Source organism: Urocitellus parryii, chromosome 8 (assembly GCF_045843805.1).
Source record: "Urocitellus parryii isolate mUroPar1 chromosome 8, mUroPar1.hap1, whole genome shotgun sequence".
Taxonomy (NCBI): domain Eukaryota; kingdom Metazoa; phylum Chordata; class Mammalia; order Rodentia; family Sciuridae; genus Urocitellus; species Urocitellus parryii.
The window spans coordinates 55,249,175-55,269,121 of record NC_135538.1 but is presented as its reverse complement, the minus strand read 5'-3'; the positions used below and the strand labels follow the sequence as shown (position 1 = coordinate 55,269,121).

General features: G+C 35.4%; 2 protein-coding genes across 3 annotated transcripts in view; one reads left to right on the top strand and one right to left on the bottom strand.

Annotated features, from left to right (window-relative positions):
* The window catches only part of Rtn4ip1 (reticulon 4 interacting protein 1), a 44,549-nt gene extending 38,948 nt beyond the window's left edge, over positions 1 to 5,601 (bottom strand). For both annotated transcript variants that reach the window (XM_026389607.2, XM_026389608.2), the window contains exon 1: positions 4,922 to 5,601. In XM_026389607.2, coding sequence (XP_026245392.1) covers positions 4,922 to 5,195 — 274 coding nt within the window. In that variant the 5' untranslated portion in view covers positions 5,196 to 5,601. The remainder of the gene's footprint in view (positions 1 to 4,921) is intronic.
* Positions 5,602 to 5,715: 114 nt separating this feature from the next.
* Positions 5,716 to 19,947, top strand: part of Qrsl1 (glutaminyl-tRNA amidotransferase subunit QRSL1) — a 31,642-nt gene continuing 17,410 nt past the window's right edge. Inside the window, exons 1-4 of the mRNA XM_026389606.2 lie at positions 5,716 to 5,837; positions 11,327 to 11,486; positions 11,779 to 11,877; positions 12,889 to 12,985. Coding sequence (XP_026245391.2) covers positions 5,814 to 5,837; positions 11,327 to 11,486; positions 11,779 to 11,877; positions 12,889 to 12,985 — 380 coding nt within the window. The 5' untranslated portion in view covers positions 5,716 to 5,813. The remainder of the gene's footprint in view (positions 5,838 to 11,326; positions 11,487 to 11,778; positions 11,878 to 12,888; positions 12,986 to 19,947) is intronic.

Here is a 19,947-nt window from a genome sequence, read left to right as displayed (position 1 = left end):
CAAACATTAATAGTATTAAAAGTTAATAAACAGAAGATACTGGTATATGCAAAAAATTTTAGAGAACACACAAAGCATGGCTATAAAGTACTTAACTCTGATACTGGTCTAAGAGTGATAGTCCCTATCTCCTAAAAAAATCTTCCTAGAAAAACAATTTTGGAAAAAGTACAGAGATTCCTAAAAAGAAACAGAGACTCTAAGCTGCATCTATTCTGATACATTAAGTCAGGTTGGTTACTTAATTTCTAAGAATATTTATATAAATATCAGCTACATAAAACTACAAACAATCATAATTTTTGGTTCAAATAAATTGGCTATTCTATCTGTAATAATCCCATGTAGTTCATTACAAAGCATCAATCTATAAAATACCTTTTCTAAGACACAAAACTGTTACCCTCTCTTCTGCCTCACTTATTTCTGAGAATATTCCTCTTATATTAGGTTCTTCAAGACAGGTACCCTGTCTAATCCTATGCCCCGAATGTCATATACCTCTCCCTGCCACACAACATGTATGCAGAATCACCAACCCTCTCCAAGTCTACCCTTGCCCCTTGGCCACTCCTGGCCAGAGCTGGGGTTGGGGGCAACATTACATCTCAATTATGGGAAACATCCAGCAAGGGATCCCGAGAACACTTGGCTGGTAAAGTAGGAGGTGCCCTGAAAGCCAAGGGAAGAAGGTCTTTTCGAGATGCCAAATTCTACTGACAGGGAAGAGACAGATTTTCAAATAAGGTCAGAAGCTGCTAGAGGCTTTAACAAGACTTTGTCCAACAACATGGAGACCTTGGTGACCTTGGTAAAAACAGTTCCTGTGACACTGTATGCTTGAGAAGGAGTGGGAAGCAAGGAATTGAAGCAAGTGAGAAGAATCAACTCTTTCAAATAGTTGTGTTTATAAAGGAGAGCAGGAAAATGGAGGAGTAGCTGGACAGAGCAACAGAGATAGGATTTTTCAGTGACTTTTTTTTCTTTTTAAAAAGGGAGAAATTATAGCAATTTTGTATGCCAATTAGAATGATCCAGTAGAAAAGGGAAAACTGATGATGCAGGAGACAATTCTGGAATGAAACCCCAGTAAGTGAGGGGATGACATCAAGAACACAAATAGAGGGTTAGACTTGGGAGCAATGACAATTCATCACAGCAGGAAGGAAAATAGATACAGGGACAGATCCTGACAGGTACACAGTTTGCAGAAGCTGGTTTCCTAATGAAAATCAAGCCACGCAGGAAAGTGTTTGGAAGTTGGGATAGTTCCAAAAATATCTTAGCTACTGGCCATTGTGCTAACATTACACATCTGCCATCTGGCTATGTAGAATTGCACACTATCGGGGGAAAAACAACAACTTCACATGTGACATAAATACTGCATGCTTCTCTTTTCCTGTCTTACATTTCTTTTCCACTGCTAAAACACCAACAATTACTTACTGAACCCTTATGTGGTTTGAGCAACAGAAGCAGGCAATTAGCCATGTCAAAGTTTAGCTGTTTCAGGGCTGCAGATAGGTTTCAGTCCTCTCTGAGGTACAGAGCTGGCAGTTCAAGGTAGTTTTTAGAGTTTTCTTGGTAACCCTAGTATGCCCATGTATTAGGTGAGTAGCCCTAGCACACTGGTACTATCTAAAGTGGCCCCGAATGCAGCTAGATGGCAGTTAGTAAAGAAGAACCTACTGATGACACAAATGAATGTGGGCCTTCAGAGTTCCACCCCGCTACAAAAGTTCAACTTATTCAGAGAAATTGGCCAATTTATAAAATCCTAAATCTGTCATCAGTTTCAAAGACTTTAATCCCATCTAAAAACTTTACTGGGGAAAAAAAAAACAGTGTGAATATAATGCTGCTGGTAGTATTATTTCCCTATTTTTAAAATTATTCATTGCCTTAGCCATTTCCATGACTTATTATTTTATGTCTAACTGTAGTGGCCATCTTCAGAAAAACAGCCAGTCTTCATCCTTCAAAGTAAAACAGACGTGGCTCTTGCTTTCTTATCAAGGGAAATAACTGCTTCTGAAAGTTTACAATCATCTACTCATTATTTTATTTCTCCAAGCCACCATTTCAGATATCTTCTGCAACAACAATAATACTTGCTCAAAACAAATCCATGGGCAGGAGGAGAACTTGCAAATAATATTACTCAGTCAAGTCATAAAACACTAAGATGTCTCAAGAATACGATATAAAAGTAAAATGTGTTACAGTATTTTATTAAACAGCAGCTAAGAAAGGTCCAGATGCATTGTACTGAAATAAATATGTATACAACAAAGTGTGCATGCACATCTGGCAAAATGAAATTACCTTCAAGCCCAATGTAAAAAGAATAAAGAATAAAAGAATAAAGTAAAACAACATGCCCAAATAGTCACAACAATTATTACTTCAAAACAAAAACAAATGTAAATTTAATGAGACAATTATAACCAAGTCATTTCAATTCATTCTCAATAGAGCTTTCTAGCCACAAATACTTTTAAGACTCCAAAGCCTTTGGCCAAATTTCGTCACCGAAAGAAATGTGTAACAGTTACTCCCATCACATTGTCTAGATCTATGTTGTCCATAGAAATCAGATGCACGCTATATGCGTAATTAAAAATTTTCTAGTGGCTATTCAAAAAGTAAAGAGAAACAACCAAAATCAGTGTTGCAAATATTACTGGGTTAACATGTAATTAATATACCATTCTTTTGGGGTTTTGAGAGCGAATGCTGGGAATTGAACCCAGGTCCTCACATATGGTAGGCAATTGTTCTATCACTGAGCTATACCTCCAACCTTGATTTAAAATTCTTTATTTTAATATTTATTTTTTAGTTGTAGTTGGACACATACCTTTATCTATTTATTTTTATGTGATGCTGAGGATTGAACCCAGGGCCTCGCATGTACGTGCTAGGTGAGTGCTCTACTGCGGAGCCACAACTCCAGCCCTTGACTTAAAATTCTTAATGAGACATTTTACATTCCTCTTTTTTTCACTAAGTCTTTTATACTGATTGCACTCTTAATTCAGACTAGCCATATTCAGCTGCTCGACAGTCACATTTGACTAGTGATTACCATACTGGAAAAGCACTGGTCTAAACAGTTAAGTTAAAAATAGCAGCTTTCAAAATTAGAATAAAATGACCTAACACCAGTGAATCTGGACTTTATTTCCCTAATTCAGAACTATGTTCCCAGTCTTTTCAAGGAATCTATGAGATTCCTTTTTTTTTTTTTTTCCCAGCAATCTATCTTTGTGGGCTGTTTTTTCTTCATTACTTCAAATATCATACTGTAACAGATTGACTACAAAAGTATGTATGAAAATCCAGCTATCTTATTAAACCAGACAGCAAAGAGAGATGCAGAAATTTACAACAAAGCTACTCTTCTCACTAACTTTTTGGCTTATTTTGGGAAATAGTTACTTTTCAATATAACCTCTATCAACTACTACTGTTTCACATACTTGTCTCCTCCTTGTTATTTTTGTTTCATTTTATATTTTCTCCTGATTTAATTTTATAATGTTACTGTTTTTTTAAATAAGTTAATATTTTAAATTTTTGTTCTAATTTCCAATAAGGTAAATATTTATAGCTACAGTTAACATTAAGTGTCCAGTAATTTTTAAGCACAGAGTAATCTTGAAACTAAAAAATTTGAGAATTGCTACTCTTGTCACACCAGTTCTCCATGGGAGGAGAAGGAAATGAAGTCTCAACAGTTTCATAAGTTCCACAACTCTATAAATTCCACCAAATGATTATGTACCATTAATCTTAATTCTATAATTGTATTTACATAAAAACAAAGAATTAAATTCATCAAACATAGGTCATATTCGAGAATTGTTAATGAGGCAATCTGTTGAATGTAAAAACTGTAGGTCTACCCTCAAAACACCTGTCCCTGGTTAAATTAAACTGGATATGGCCATTAACTTAAAACACTGAAGTTAATGCCCTATAATTTACATTGAGGTTAATGATCACAAAAGATGTTTCTTAATTTTTTCAAAAGACACATAAGACTGACATTTTGGTCAAAACTTCCAAAGTTAAAGTAATTCACAAATGCTAAACAATCTTTCGCACTCTAATAAATATAATCATCACATAGTATGTATTTAAGGAATATAGTGCCAGGTGCAGTGGCCCACACCTGTAGTCCTAGTGACTTGGGAGGCCAAAGCAGAATGATCACAAGTTCTAGCTCAGCCTGAGCAATTTAGCAGAACCCTGTCTCAAAATTTTTTAAAGTGGGGGAGGGGGATTCCTGGGAGTGTTAGAGTGCCCCTGGGTTCAATCCCCAGAACCAAGATAAAAAACAAAAAGGAACATAGTTCTTTCCAAGCTTTGTCAGCCCCATCCCAGCAGAAATTAATAGGACAACATTTTGATTCAGAAAGGAGCAAACAGGAACGTGTATTTTCACTGTTGAGGGGGAAAAGTAAAAGTAGAAATGAGTAAAATATCCATATCCTGGATACAATCTGTTGCTTTGTCTACTGGACCAATAAAGGAAGTTGTAAGGGGAGAGCAAAGAGGACAGGAATAATTACAAAAACTGCAAATTCTGAACTGATGTGGAAACATAACCATACCTCTGAAGCCTCTGATAGATCAGTTTACCACAAAGTTCCCAGGAGAGTATAATAGCAAGTTTGCTGCAGACACAATTCACAAGTACCAATTTACAAACCTGTATTTTGTAAAAGATTAAAGTATATCCTTACCATTGAGATTTTTAAAATTTTGGTAAAACTATTTGCAGAGGCATTAATAAAAACCCAAATGACTCCTTTGTGTTAACCAAAATGTAGTCAAATGCAATAGATCTTTTAAAACTGCAATGAAATTCTGGCTTTGAAAAAGGTAATGAAAAAGTCTTTTCAAAACTTACTTCTCATATTAACATCTATAGGATTTACACTCGCAGCATGTACTTTGATAATAACTTCATTTGGATAGTGTATGATAGGTAACATCATGTTCTGAGTGAAGCGAAGCACTTCATTCTTCCCATATTTATCAATCACCCAAGCGGGCATGACAGTGTTCCTTGGAGAGGTAGTACTAATCTTCCTAAATGAAAGCTTTTGTACGGCTTTGCTTCTCCAGAAGCAGGCAGCAGTACATGCATTTCTTCTCAGTACACAAGTCCGCAAAACTTCCATCGTGAACAGTGTGCTTTGTGCTCCAATAAGATGCAACTGAAGTGGTTCAAGCTCTCCTAAATTCAATCAAATTCTGCCAAACACACTAACCTATTTCAAAATTAAGCACTCGAAAGTGAAATTAACCTAGTGGAGCAAATGAAGGAAAAATACAGACTTGTTATCGTGCTCTTCCCATCAGAAATGCTCCAGTAACGTTCTAGTCAGTGTTCTGTCCATTCTCCTCCCTCCCCCAACCACGGACAGTCCTTTAAAAGGCAACACAAAGAAAACAGCAAACAATGCAACCTCCCTAGATCCCTATGCTGTCCTGAAACGGGCAGACATTGCCAACAATCCCGATGCCAAGTAAAACCAACACTTCCCGAACACCGCAGCGACCCGGACTCTCCTTGCCTGCCGGCTCTCCTCGCCGCGGGAGGGAGGCCATGTGGCGACATCCAATCGCGTGCGAAGATCATTTCCCCCGGGCTGCAATTCGACCAATCGAAGTGCTCGGTGTAGAAGAGTACCGTGACGAGCGAAGATGGCTGCGCCCAGTAGCCCTGGTGGCGGCTGTTGACCTTCTGTTTCTTTCTATTACCTGGCCCCTGTGGTGGCAGGCCGAGCAGGAAGACCATGCGGGGCCGAACCCTCCGTGAAGTGAGTGGAATTGGCCTTGGAGGGGGGAGAACCCGGGAGGGTGGAAATATTCGCGGACTCGGTGGACAAGGAGTCCCGGCGCCTGATTGAGGATCTTGTTCCAGGTAGACGCCTTCTTTCTTTGAATTGAATGTGGGTATCCACACTTTGTGGTCCTTAGGCTGTACGTGCATAGCCCATTCTGGAGGGAGGACCTCACTAGGGGAGATGTCTGCACCGCGGAATTATGGAGTGGAAATGTGCATCCATCGACTTCTTTGTACTAGAAGTTTGCTCAGGCCTTGGTCAAGCCCAGACCCAGGGTCTCTCAGAGTGGACTTTGCCAGATGAGGAGGATTTGGCTGGTCCACTTCAATCTTTGTGTCCCAACAGAAGCAGTTGCTGCTGAAGGGCGCGGCGAATTTGTAGGTTGCAGAATTAAAATGAATAATTGTTGGTTTTTCATTTTTAAAAAGTTATTCTTTAGGCTTCAACTACCGCCAAGATACCTACGATTCCCTACCTCAGACTCCATGAGCTGGACATCATTTTTGAACACTAAAGTGTTTTCGTGAATGCCTTCTGCACATCTCTTCCAAATATCTCATCAGCGAATTAATTTTAACCCAAGTTGTAACAGTACCATAGCTTTTCAACCCCCATCTTCAAAACAAAACCCCTGCTCTTTCTGAATCCTTAATAGTCTTTTTAATAGAATATCCTTTGTCCTATTGCTTATTAGAATCTTCTTCATCTTTAACATCCAAGAAATCACCAAGTCTTGTTAATTCCGTCTTGTAAATATGGCTAGAATTTGTTCTCATATTCCTGCTGTTATGACTTTTATTCTGGTCTCCTTGTTTTCTGGCCCAGATAGCTTAACCTTTACAACTATCCGAATCCCACTGCTATCACAGTCACTTAGGGCCCTTGTTAGAACTACAGCTCTAAATCAGATCTGTGTGGAAAGGATTCTCCAGGCAATTTCTGAGATTCAGAACCTATTCTCTCTTCCATCTTCCTTTGGTATCTCCACCTAAGCAGTCTCTTTTCTTCTGGGCACCCTGGGAGGGTGGAAAGATTGGCCACAAAAAAAAAAAAAAAGGCTAGCTGGCAGCCTTTTAGAAAGCTATCAATTATGAGACTTTTAAATGACATTATAATTTTACCATCTGAAATTGTATCTGACATATAGTGCTGTCAGTAAAGATCAAGTTCGTTCTTTAAACAAACCCCAAAACTGTTTTAAAATAAAATAAAACCTTTAAAATTATGGTGTCTCCTTTTTCTGTCCCCCCACCCTCCTCATATGCACCTTCTTTTTCGTATGATCCCTTTCTGATGTTGAGTAATTGTAAGAAATAACTTTTGCCTTATGGGGGAAAAAATGAACGATTTAGGAGAACAAACACAAGGGAAGACCAAAAGGTTATCTTGGCATGATCACTTAATCACTACTTTAACAAATATTTATTTATTCCTACTATATGCAATACATTTGGTGATTATTTTCCCAGACCAAAAAGTATCTTCTTCTCCCCCTCCCCAAGGTATCTTTTATCCACTCATTTTTTTTTCCCATATTCTCATAATGATGCCCCGAATTCTACCAACTGGAGACTAATTAATTCAGTATACATTCTCTTTTAAGTAGTACAGATGCCCAGAAGGGTTATACAATTTTTTCTTTCATTGTTCTAAATCACATTTCCCTCCTTAGGTAATACCCTTGTTGAGATAACCAACCAATTGAAGTAGGAGAAAATTTGCTGGGAAAGAAGTTAGGATGAGGGGCTAAACACTGAATATCTGAGACAATTTAGGAGGTGAAAGTGGAAGCTTACAATAACAGAGGAGCACTGGGAAGATGTACTAAAAGGAGGTCAAATGCCCATTTGCAAATTTTACTCTAGTACATTCAGGAGGTGGAGAAGACTCACTTTTACCTTTCTTTTGTGGCATAATCCCAGTGTTTCTAGGGGTCAGATACTAGGCTATACTAATCTGAAAGCTTAATTAATTATATATTTAGTTGACTTCTTGGGTTTTAATTAAGAAGATTTAATCATTGTTCTCTAGGGGAATAGGTTCCAAATTTTAAACTCAAGTTATTCATTTATTCAGCTAACATTCATTGAGTACCTCTGGGTTCTGGGAACTGGGAGTTAGCATTAGACAGAAACTCCTGCTTTTGTGAAGCCTACATATCTTTTGGTAGGAAAACAAGCATTAAGTAAGAGTTTTCAAAAGTAAATTACATAATTACAGGTAGTTTAAGTACTATGAAGAAAAATTAAGCAGGCTATAGGGGGAGAACTAGTTGGCTTGCTTATGACTTAGTGTAACTGTCAGGGAAGGTTTCTCTGGCTGATATTTAAATAGGTATTATTTTTTATGTTAGGGTTTGCTGGTGAATTGAATGTGGAGTTTGAGGGAAAGAAAAGAATCAAGGAGAATACTTGGGGCTTGGGGCCTGGCAATTGACTAAAATGGTAGCATTTATCAAGATTGGAAAGGCTTTAAAAGGCAGTATAGTTGGAAGGAAGATGTTCTCAAGAGCTCTCTTTTAGAGCAGGGTGTGGTGGCACATTTCTGTAATCCCAGCTACCTGGGAGGCTAAAACAAGAGGATCACAAGTTCAGGACTAGCCTGGGCAATTTAGTAAGACCCTGTCTCAGAAGGAAAGAAAAAAAGATCTTTTTTGGAGATGTTAATTTTGAGATAGCTTCTAGATATATAAGATGTTACTTCAGCTAGTAGATGATAAATTTAGAGCTCTCCTAGGAAACAGATTGGATATGAGGATATAAATTGGTCAGAATATAGAAGATAACTAAGCTGTGTGGCTAAATAATGTCACTTTGGAAGTTCAGTATAAAATTAAAGAAGGCCTAAAACTGTTCTTCCTTCCTCCCTCCCTCCCTTCCTTCCTTCCTTCCTTCCTTCGCCGGCATTGAACTCAGAGGCACTTACCTGTGAGCCACATCCCTATCCCTTTTTTTGTATTCTATTTAGAGACAGGGTTTCACTGAATTGCTTAGACTAACCTCGATAAGTTGCTGAACGTGGCTTTGAACTTGTGATCCTCCTGCCTCAGCCTTCCAAGCCGCTGGGATTACAGGCATACGTCACTGCACCCAGTTTTAAAACTTCCAACATTTAGAGGTCAGTAATAGAAAGAACGGCTGATAGAAAAAAAGAAGAAGGAAAAAAAAATTTTGAAGGAATGGTCATAGAGGTAGGAGGAAAACCAATATGGCAAGTGCCAGAACACAAGTGAAGAAGTGTTCTAAGGAGGAAACTGTGCCTTGTGTTGGTGCTGCTGAGCAATGCTGTCAAATGGGGACTGAGCATTGACTGCTAGATTTAGGAATGTGCACATTGCTGGTGACCTTGACATGCATGGGGCAGTGAAGCCAGAATGTGTCAAAAGAGAGAAAGAGTGCCCATCCACTAGACACTCAGCCCTGAAAAGCTCTCTTAAACCTGTATTTATCAAGACAGTTCTTTCCTAAGTGAACCTCTGATGTTATTTCTAAAAATAATAATGTTATCCAGTTAGAGAGAAATAAATACTTCAATGCCTTGTGTAGAGAGAGAAGTATTATAGTCCTTTAAGAGCATGGATTTTGAAAACAAGATCAGGCCTTGGTTGAATCTCAGCTCTGCCTCTTTCTAGCTATGTGACCTCAAGAGGAAATCAGTTCTTTATCTGTAAGATGGAGAAAATAATATAAGCCCCTCAGTGTGAATGTAAAGATGAAATATAAAGCATCTTGGGTGATGCCTAGATCAAAATGTTAAATAACTATTATTAAATTTAAGTTTGTTACAGGACAAAAATGCTAAGTATTTACAATTTTCCCTTACCCTACTTTCTATACTTTTTAAGAATGATTCCTGAGGAAGATTTCTCAATTTTTCTAAGGAGATATAATAGTTTTCTATTGCTGAATACAAAACAAATGAGAATAAACTTTGCAATTTAAAATCACAATCTTATTATCCAACAGTTTTGTGGGTCAGGTACCCAGGTGTGGAATAGCTGAGTTCTTCGCTCAGTATCACAAGACTAAAATCAACCCCAGTAACAAACAAACAAACAAACAAAAACATTGGCCAGGCCTGAGGTTTCATCTGGAGCAGTGTGCAGGTAGGTCCTCATTTGACCTCACTGATTGTCCACAGGATCCATGTCCTTATTGTAAGACTGAGGTCACTGTTTCCTTGCTGGCTTCATGGGTAGTAAAATAAATGAGCTAAGTGGGCAGAAGGTGTGGGATGGCAAGAATTAAGGTTTGAAAGATTTTATGGCTATGGATAATGCTGTAGTCTGAGCTATAACTAAGCAAACTGGGTAACTGGGGTAATAAGGAAAAGGAGAAGCTTGTGCAAAGTGAGATCAAGGGACAGAAAGGCTGGGTGTCAGTATACAAGGACTTAACGTTTGAATTGAACAAGAATAGCAGTAGGAACAATAGTAACTAAGATGACAGAGAGCTGAGTGCTAAAATTGTCTATGATTGAAAGCCAATAGGAGGAGGAAGAGGGGGGAGGGTGATATCCCCAAGGTATCTGTTTCACATAAGTTTGGGATTTTTGAAATAAGGGGAAAGAGAAAGGAATTGAAGAACTAGTAAGACACCTGCCTGCATTCTCTTCTACCCCATCAGATTCTATGATACATGAAAATGGGGGAAGCTGTGGCCTCAAGGGAAAGCCCAGTTTCCATTAGAGATAAAAGAAGTGCCAGGAGAGAGATTTTTTTTTTAAATGACAAATTTAAAAGTTGACTTTATTTTTTTTTTTAAGAGAGAGGAGAGAGAGAGAGAGAGAGAGAATTTTTAATATTTATTTTTTTTTAGTTCTCGGCGGACACAACATCTTTGTTTGTATGTGGTGCTGAGGATCAAACCCGGGCCGCACGCATGCCAGGCGAGCGCGCTACCGCTGAGCCACATCCCCAGCCCCAAAAGTTGACTTTATTTTATATTCAGATATAACACCTGCAGTTTTGACCCAGGAGAGCTATTCAATGTACATTTCATTCTCTTCATGCTCAGTGATAGCTAATTAGCATCCTTGTTTTCACTTCTTTTTTCCAATTCCCTTACTGATTTTCTCAAATCTGGAGTTCCTAAAAGTGGTCCTAATGAAGATCAGCCACACTTAAAATTATCTCATTTCTTTCCCTTTTAACTAAGTCCTTTAGGTGTTATCTTCACCCAGACTCTTTCAGTCTAGGTTGACTTAACTACACTGTTATCATTTGCTTAAGCCTAACTTAGGAAAAGAGAGGAGGAGAATGCCATGTTTCCTGACTCATCCTTCAATCTGACCAACATGTTACTTTTCATTCATTCTCTTAAAAATAGGGTTGATAGATTCTCTTGATTTTGAACCAAAGCCTAACTTTGAAATTTTATGTTTAACTACTCTGTTGCCCCTTCAGTATAATAGCTGAACTTCCACAGACTCAGTAACAGGTTTTTGAATTGTATGTATGATAGGTTTCTACAGCACTGAAACAAGGCCAGATTACACCAACAGAGCTCTGTCGGAAATGTCTCTCCCTTATCCAGAAGACCAAGTTTCTAAATGCTTATATAACTGTATCAGAAGAGGTGGCCTTAAAGCAAGCTGAAGAATCAGAGAAAAGATATAAGAAAGGTAAACTACTTCCAATTATGCTTAAGTCTAGCACCAGAGAAAGAGTTTAATTGAATACAGCAGTTTCCATTTGGCAAGTGAAGCTATAAACGTAAAACATACTCTTATTTAGAGAAGTATAATAAAATGAGGTAAGTGGGTATGTGATGCTTTGTAATATCCGTCTGGAATAATTTCTTACATAAATTTTATCTCTGAAGAAATTTTATTTCCAAATATTACTATTTATTATAAACAACTTTAAATTTTGAACTGTTATCTCTCATAAGCCTCTGTTGGCTTTTTAATGCAGGTCAATCACTTGGAGATTTAGATGGAATACCTATTGCAGTAAAAGACAACTTTAGCACATCTGGCATTGAGACAACATGTGCATCAAATATGTTAAAAGGTAAAGTATAATTGAAGCATTAATAATTTTATTGAAATAGGCATTTTAGATACTAAGCACCAAGATAACCTAATTATATCTTTGAAAGAAATACTTAGGATAGTCTATTACTTCTTTACTATTTGCTCTTTCACAATGCAGAATTATTTTTTTAGAGGCAGGCCAGTTTATGAATGAATGCTACTTTAAAAGTTTTAGAAATCCTATTTAGGAAGATTCAGTGACTGACCACAAACACACTAAATGACCTCTATCTCCTGCTCATTGAAAATGTGGGGTAGGTATGAGCTGTCATTATCCCTCTTTTATGGATGATGTGAAAATTCATTAGCATCTTCTCACTAAGGTATTTTTTGTTTCCTGACTCCTCCATCTCTTGTAGCACAGAATAGTGATGCTTAGTTTTATTGTTTATAATTCAATAGGTCAAAAGAAGCATGTTTATTAAGATATTTTGGGTCCTAGAAGGGGGAAAAAAGGAAAAAAGGTTATTCAGACTACTGCACACTAAAAATAATATTCTATAAGGAATATGCCTCAGGGTCTTCTAATAGGTGGACTCTTATTAGATGTTTGGGAATATATACTAGAGCTTTTCAAAAGGTAGGAGAAATTTTATTTGAGAATAAGGAGCTCTTTCTGATAAGATACATAAAAATTTCTGATATAATATCTAAGAAGAAAACATCAAGTCAAAGTAAAATAATGATTTGAAATTACTTTCAAACGAATTGAGTACATCTCTACCATGCAATATGTTGTATTACTGTTAAAATCAATGTTTTTAAATTATAAAAATAATGAATACTCAACTGTCTTTGGAAAACTTATACAGTTAGCAGGAGAAAAAAATTAACTCTTAGAAGAAAGCACAACTGCTATTCAGATTAGGAATAATTCACTATGTCAATATTAATTGTTTAATTGTGGTTTAAATCTTATTTCTTGCATATGATTTATTTACATGTGCATTGTTTTCTCTCCTATGATAAAATAACTAAACTTTTTCAGGTTATATACCACCTTATAATGCTACAGTAGTTCAGAAGTTATTGGATCAGGGAGCTCTACTAATGGGAAAAACAAATTTAGATGAGTTTGCTATGGGGTAAGTAAAGTAAATAAAATTGAAATTTTCTTCTCTTGTTTTTCTTATATCTGTACTTTTAATTTCATTAATATAGGTACCTAAACTAGTAAGATGATTTCATGAGGATTCTAATTTTAGTTTCCTAGTCCCACTATGAAATTATATTCAGTTTTCTAATAGGTATACAGTAATATTTCATTTTAGTTTTAGTTTGCATTTCCCTGATGAATAATGCTTTTAAACATTTTTTATGTGTTTATTTTGCCATTCATATATTTTTTTTAGTGAAGTATCTGCTCAAGACTTTGGCCCACTTTTTAAATTGTATTTTTAAAATCTTATTGAGTTATAAGAGGTCTTTCATATGTTTTGAATTTATGTCCATTACAAATAGGTGATTTGTAATTATATTGTCCAAGTCTCTGTCTTATCTTTTCATTCTCTGAAAATGCCTTTCAAAGAGTAGAAGTTCTTAATTTTGATCAAGTCCAATTCATTAATTTTTTCTCTTATGATTCATATTTTATGTGTCCTAAGAAATCTTTACCTAACTATGATCACAAAGATTTTTCTCATAGAAGTTTTATATTTTAGCTCTTATGTTTAGACATGTGATCCACATTGAGTTAATTTTTTGTACATAGTGTAAATAAAGTTGTTGTTTTTAATATATGGGTGTCCAATAATGACTGCATTATTTGTTTAAAAAAAGATAATCCTTTCCTCATTAAATTACTTTTTTTTTTTTTTTTTGGTCAGAAATCAAGCACATCTAAGTCTACTGGGCACTCTTCTATATTTACTCAAATATCATACCATTTTGATTATTGTAGCTTTATAGTTTGAAATTAGGCAGTGAAGAATTCTCTAACTTTGTTCTTTTTTAAAAACATTTTGCTTATTTTAGGTCCTTTCTGTTTCTATATAAGCTTTATAATCAGCTTCTTTCTGCAAAGAAGTTTGATGATATATTTATTTTTTAATCCATGAACACTGTATATCTCTGCATTAATTGTGATTTTGTTTACTTTTTCTTAGGATTGTGTTTGTGGACTTCTAATATAAGTTTTGCATGTAGTTTAATTTAGCCCCAGGTTTTTAATGTTTTTTAATGCTATAAAAAGTGATGCATTTTTCAATATCTAAATGTTTATTTCTATACATATATATATAATTGATTTTTCTCCATTGACTTCATGTCCATATTAAAGCTCACTTATTAGTTCTAGTTGATCCTTGTGGATTCTTTGGGATATTTTATGTAGATTATCATCTAGTCTATAAGTAAAGATAGCTTTATTTCTTTTCATTTCTTTTGCTTCCCTTATTGGACTGGTTAGGACCTTGGGTTTGATATTGAATATAAGTGGTGAAAAGAGCCTTGCCTTGTTCCTAATCTTGGGGGAAAAGTATTCAATCTTTCACCAAAAGCACTGTACATTTCTCCTTTTATTATACTTGTCACATTTGTGATATTTGCTTGCTCTATGTGCTCTGTTTCATAGAAACAGAACCTTTGACTATTGTGTTCACAGTGCTTCCTCTTGCTATTAAGTAGATGTATGTTTAATGATCTAATCCATGGGAATAAACTTAAACATAGATTTTTAGGCCATTGCTTTCATCAGCTGACTAGAATGGCAGCTATTAAGAATACAAACAAAAATAAACACTGTGAGTGGACTTCGTGTGTCTCCAGATATGCTTCTCTAAGGATACACCATCACCTATATGATGTTCCAACTGAGAATGTGTAATGTGAGTCTGATAAAAAAGAAAACATATGGGGCTGGGGATGTGGCTCAAGCGGTAGCACGCTCACCTGGCATACGTGGCGTGCTGGGTTCCATCCTCAGCACCCCATGATGTATGTACATTCCATGTATGTATTATATGTCAAAATTCATTCTGCTGTCATGTATGACTAAAAATAAATAAATAAATAATTTTGAAAAATAAAGTAAAATAAAGATGTTGTGTCCACCGAAAAACTAAAAAAAAATATTAAAAAATTTTTTCTCTCTTTAAAAAATAAAAATAAATATTTTTTAAAAATATACAAATTGACTTAAAAAAAAGAAAACATATGGCAAATCCATAATGAGAAGCATTCTATTAAAGCATCATATCATGAAAACGAAGGTTGTGAAAAGCTCCAGGTTAAAAGAGGCTATAGGAAGTAAAACCTAAAATTATAAAATTTAGAGAAGAAAACTTGGGAGAAAATCTTTGTGGCTTTGAGTTAGGCAAAAAAAATATATTTTTTATCATTTTCATATATTTCTTTGGTGCATTATAACTCTAATGAATAATGGTGGGATTCATTATTACATAATCACATATACAGTATAACAATATAATTTGGTCAATATCATTTCCCAATAGTTTCTTTCCTTCATCTCCTCTCTCCTCCTGGACCCTTTCCTCTACTCTACTGATCTCCCTTCTGGTTTTTCGCTAGTTGTTGTTTTTTTTTTTTTGAGATTCAATGCCACCCTAGCCCCTTCCCCCAATCCTTTCATTTACTTTTTTCTCTCTTGCTTCCACATATAAGAGAAAACATCACCCTTGACTTTCTGAGTTTGGTTTATTTCACTTAACATAAAAGTTCTTAAGTTCCTACAGATGACAGATGACATAATGTCATTCTTATTTATGATTTATGGCTGAATAAAACTCCATACACACACACACACACACACACACATTTTCTTTATCCATGAATCCCCTGATAGACACCTAGGCTGGTTCCATAGTTTGGCAATTGTGAGCTGTGGTGCTATAAACATATATATGCATCTATTGCAATAATATACTGACTTTAATTCTTCAGGATAAATATAAAAAGAGTGGTATAGCTGGGGTATGGTAGTTCCATTCCTAGTCTTTTAAGGAACCACTATACTGATTTCCATAGTGATTTTACTAATTTGTAATTCCACTAACAGCATAAAAGTGTTCCTTTTTCTCTACATCCTCTCCAGTATTTGTTTTTGTTTGTATTCTTAATAGCTGCCATTCTAACTGGAGTAAGATGAAATCTTAGTATAAGTTTTGTTTTGTTTTTGGTACTGGCAATTGAACCCAGGGGCACTTAACAACTAAGCCAACTCCCTACCCCTTTTTATTCTTTGAGACAGGGTCTTGCTATACTTTTGGGCTTACTAAGTTGCTGAGATTGGCCTTGAACTTGCAATCCTCTTGCCTTGGCCTCCCTAGTTGCTGGAATTATAGGCATGCACCATCATGTCTGGCCTTAGGGTGATTTTAATTGCTAAAGATGTTGAACATTTTTCATGTATTCATTGGCCATTTATATTCTTTTGAGAAATGTCTCTTTAGTTTGTTTACTCACTTACTAATTGGGTTAATTCAGGATTTGTGTATTTGTATGTGTGTGTTTTTTTAGTTCTTTGAGACATTAATCATTTGTTAGAAAAGTTGCTAGTAAAGATTTTTTTCTGATTCTTAGGTTCTCTCCACATTCTTAATTGTTTCCTTCACTGTGTTGAAGCTTTTAATTTGATGCCATTTTATTTATTAATTCTTGGGGTTATTTCGTGAGCTTTAGGGATCCTATTGAGAAAGTCATTGCCTGTACCTAAATATTGGAGTGTGGACCCTATGTTTTCTTCTAGGACTTTCATAGTTTCTGATCTAATTCTTAGATCTTTGATTCATTTTAAGTTAACTTTTAAGTAGGATGAGAGATGAAGATCTAGTCTCATTCTTCTACATATGGATATCCAGTATTACAGCACCATTGTTTAAAAGGCTGTCTTTTCTCTAATATATATTTTTGGTACCTTTTTCAAAGATCAGATGACTGACTGTAGATGTGTGAGTTTGTCTCTTTGTCTTCTATTCTGTTTCATTCATCTGTGTGTCCATTTTTATGCCAGTACCATGCAGTTTTTGTTACTATACTTCTTCAGTATAATTTGAAGTCAGGTATTGTATTGCCTCCAGCACTGCTTTTTTTTTGGCTTAGAATTGCTTTAGCTATTCTGGGTCTTTTATTCTTACAAATGAATTTTTAAGTACTGTTATTTTTTCTAGTTCTGTGAAGAATGGCATTGGTATTTCGATGAGGATTGGATTGAATCTCTATAATTGCTTTTGATAGTATGATCATTTTAACAATATTGATACTGTCTATCCATGAATGTGGAAGGTCTTTCCATCTTATGTTTTTTTCAATTTCTTAAGTATTCTATAGTTTTTTGTGGTCTTTCACCTCCTTGGTTAGAATTATTCCTAGGTTGTTGGGGTTTTTTTGTTTTCTACTATTTGTCTGTTTGTTTTAAGGCTAGTGTGAATGGAATGAGTTTCCTGATTTCTTTATCAGCAGATTCATTTTTGGTGTATAGGAAAGCTATTAATTTTTGTATGTTGATTTTTTTGTTTGTTTCTTTTTTTATTCGACTTACTTGTACATGCATTTTAATTCATTGTACACAAATGGAGCGCAACATTTCAATTCTCTTGTTGTCCATGATATAGAGACACACCATTTATGCAGTCTTACATGAACCTAGGATAATGATGTTCATCTCATTCCACCATCTTTCCTACCCCTAGAACAACTTCCCACCCTCCCTTTGCCCAATCCAAAGTTCCTCCATTCTTCCCATCCTCCCCCACCATAGATTCACATCCATTAATCAGAGAAAACATTCAGCCTTTAGTTTTTTGTGATTGACTTACATCACTTAGCATAATATTCTCCAACTCTATCCATTTACCTGCAAATGCCATAATTTTATTTTCTTTTAATGCTGAGTAATATTCCACTGTGTATATATACCACAGTTTCTTTATCTATACATCTATTGATGGGCATCTAGGTTGGTTCCACAGTTTAGCTATTGTGAATTCAGATTCTGTAAACATTAGTGTAGCCATGTCACTATCCTATGCTGATTTTAAGTCATTTGGGTATAGTCTGTGGAGTGATAGCTAGGTCAAATGGTGGTTCCATTCCAAGTTTTCTGAGGAATCTCCACACTGCTTTCCAAAGTGGCTGCACCAAATTGCAGTCCAACAGCAATGTATGAGTGTACCTTTTCCCCCACATTGTCTCCAACACTTATTATTGCCTGTATTCTTGATAACCGCCATTCTGACTGAGGTGAGATGAAATCTTAGTTTTGATTTGCATTTCTGTAATTACTAAAGATGATGAACATTTTTTCATATATTTGTTGATCACTTGTGTGTCTTCTTCTGCAAAGTGTCTGTTTAGTTCCGTAGCCCATCTATTGATTGAGTTGTTTGTTTTTCTGATATTAAGTTTTTTGAGTTGTTTGTTTTTCTGATATTAAGTTTTTTGAGTTCTTTATATATCCTGGAGATTATTACTCTATCTGATGTGTGTGTGTGGTAAAAATTTGCTTCTATACTGTAGTCTCTCTTTTCAACTCAATGATTGTTTATTTTGCTGAGAAGAAGCTTTTTAGTTTGAATCCATCCCATTTATTGATTCTTGGTTTTATTTCTTGAGCTTTAGGAGTCTTGTTAAGGAAGTCAAACCCTAATCCAACACGATGAAGATTTGGGCCTACTTTTTCTTCTATTAGGTACAGGGTCTCTGGTCTAATTCCTAGGTCCTTGATCTACTTTGAGTTGATTGTAATGTGCAACTTTGTTGAGTTTGTTTATTAGCTCTAGCAGTCACCTGGTGGAGCTTTTTGGATCTCCTAACTATAAGACTATATCATCTATAAACAGTGATAAATTGACTTCTTCCTGCCCTTTTTTTTAAATCCCTTTTATATTCTTCCCTTGCCTAATAGCTCTAACTAGAATTTCTAGTAGTATATTGGATAGAAGTGTGGTGAGAGTGGACCTTGTCTTTTTTCCAGATTTTTAAAGGAAATGCTTTCAGATTTTCCCCATTCACTATGATGTTGTCTTTGGGTTTGTCATATATAGTCTTTATGATGTGGAGGTAAGTTTCTTCTATCCCTAATTTCTTTAGTGTTTTTATCATGAAGGATGCTGAATTTAGCCAAAAATCTCTGCATCTCTTAAGATGACTATGATTATTGTTTACATGGTAATTACATTTATTGATTTGCATATTCTTGCAACCCTGGAATAAAACCAAGTTAGTCATGACATAAAACCTTTTTAATATGTTGTTGGATATGATTTGCTAATGCTTCATTAAGAATTTTTGCATCTAAGTTCATCAGGGATATTAGTCTGTAGTTTTCTTTCCTTGATGTGTCCTTATCTGGTTTTGATATCAGAGTGATACTGGCTTCATAGAATGAATTTGGTATGCAAAAATTTTTTTAAGGCACATAATGACCAAATCTATTTAAAAATTTGATAAATTGGACTTCATTAAAATTAAGAACGTCTGTTTTGGGAATATTACTCAGTGGTCAGTGCTTGCATAAGGCCTTGGGTTTGATACCCAGCACTCAAAATAATAATAATAATTAGTTCATTAAGAACCTCTGTTCTGAAATATTCCACCAAAGAATGAAAAAATTAGCAACAGGGAAAATCTCTTCCAAATGTATGACTGTGAAAGAAATAGTATCCAAGTTATAGAACACCTTTTCCAACTCAACAATAAGAAAAAAATTCAATTTTTTACAAAATGGGCAAAAGATTTAAATAGACATTTCATTGAAGTTGATATAGAGCTCACAAATGCATGAAAAAATTCTTAATGTCATTAGTTATTAGGGGCAAATTAAAACTACATTGAGATACATACACCTATTAGAATGTCTTAACAAAAATGACAATATCAATTACTGACAAGAATGCAGAGCAATTGTATTTCTCATATGGTGATAAGGAAGGCAAAATGTATAACCATTTTGGAAAAGTTCAGTAGTTTATTGTAAAATGAATGTATACTTACCATATGACCCCTTGGTCTCAGCCCTACATATTTACCCAAGAGATTTTTATGTACACAAAAGCACTAGATAGAACCTTTAAATGCAATATCTATAGTA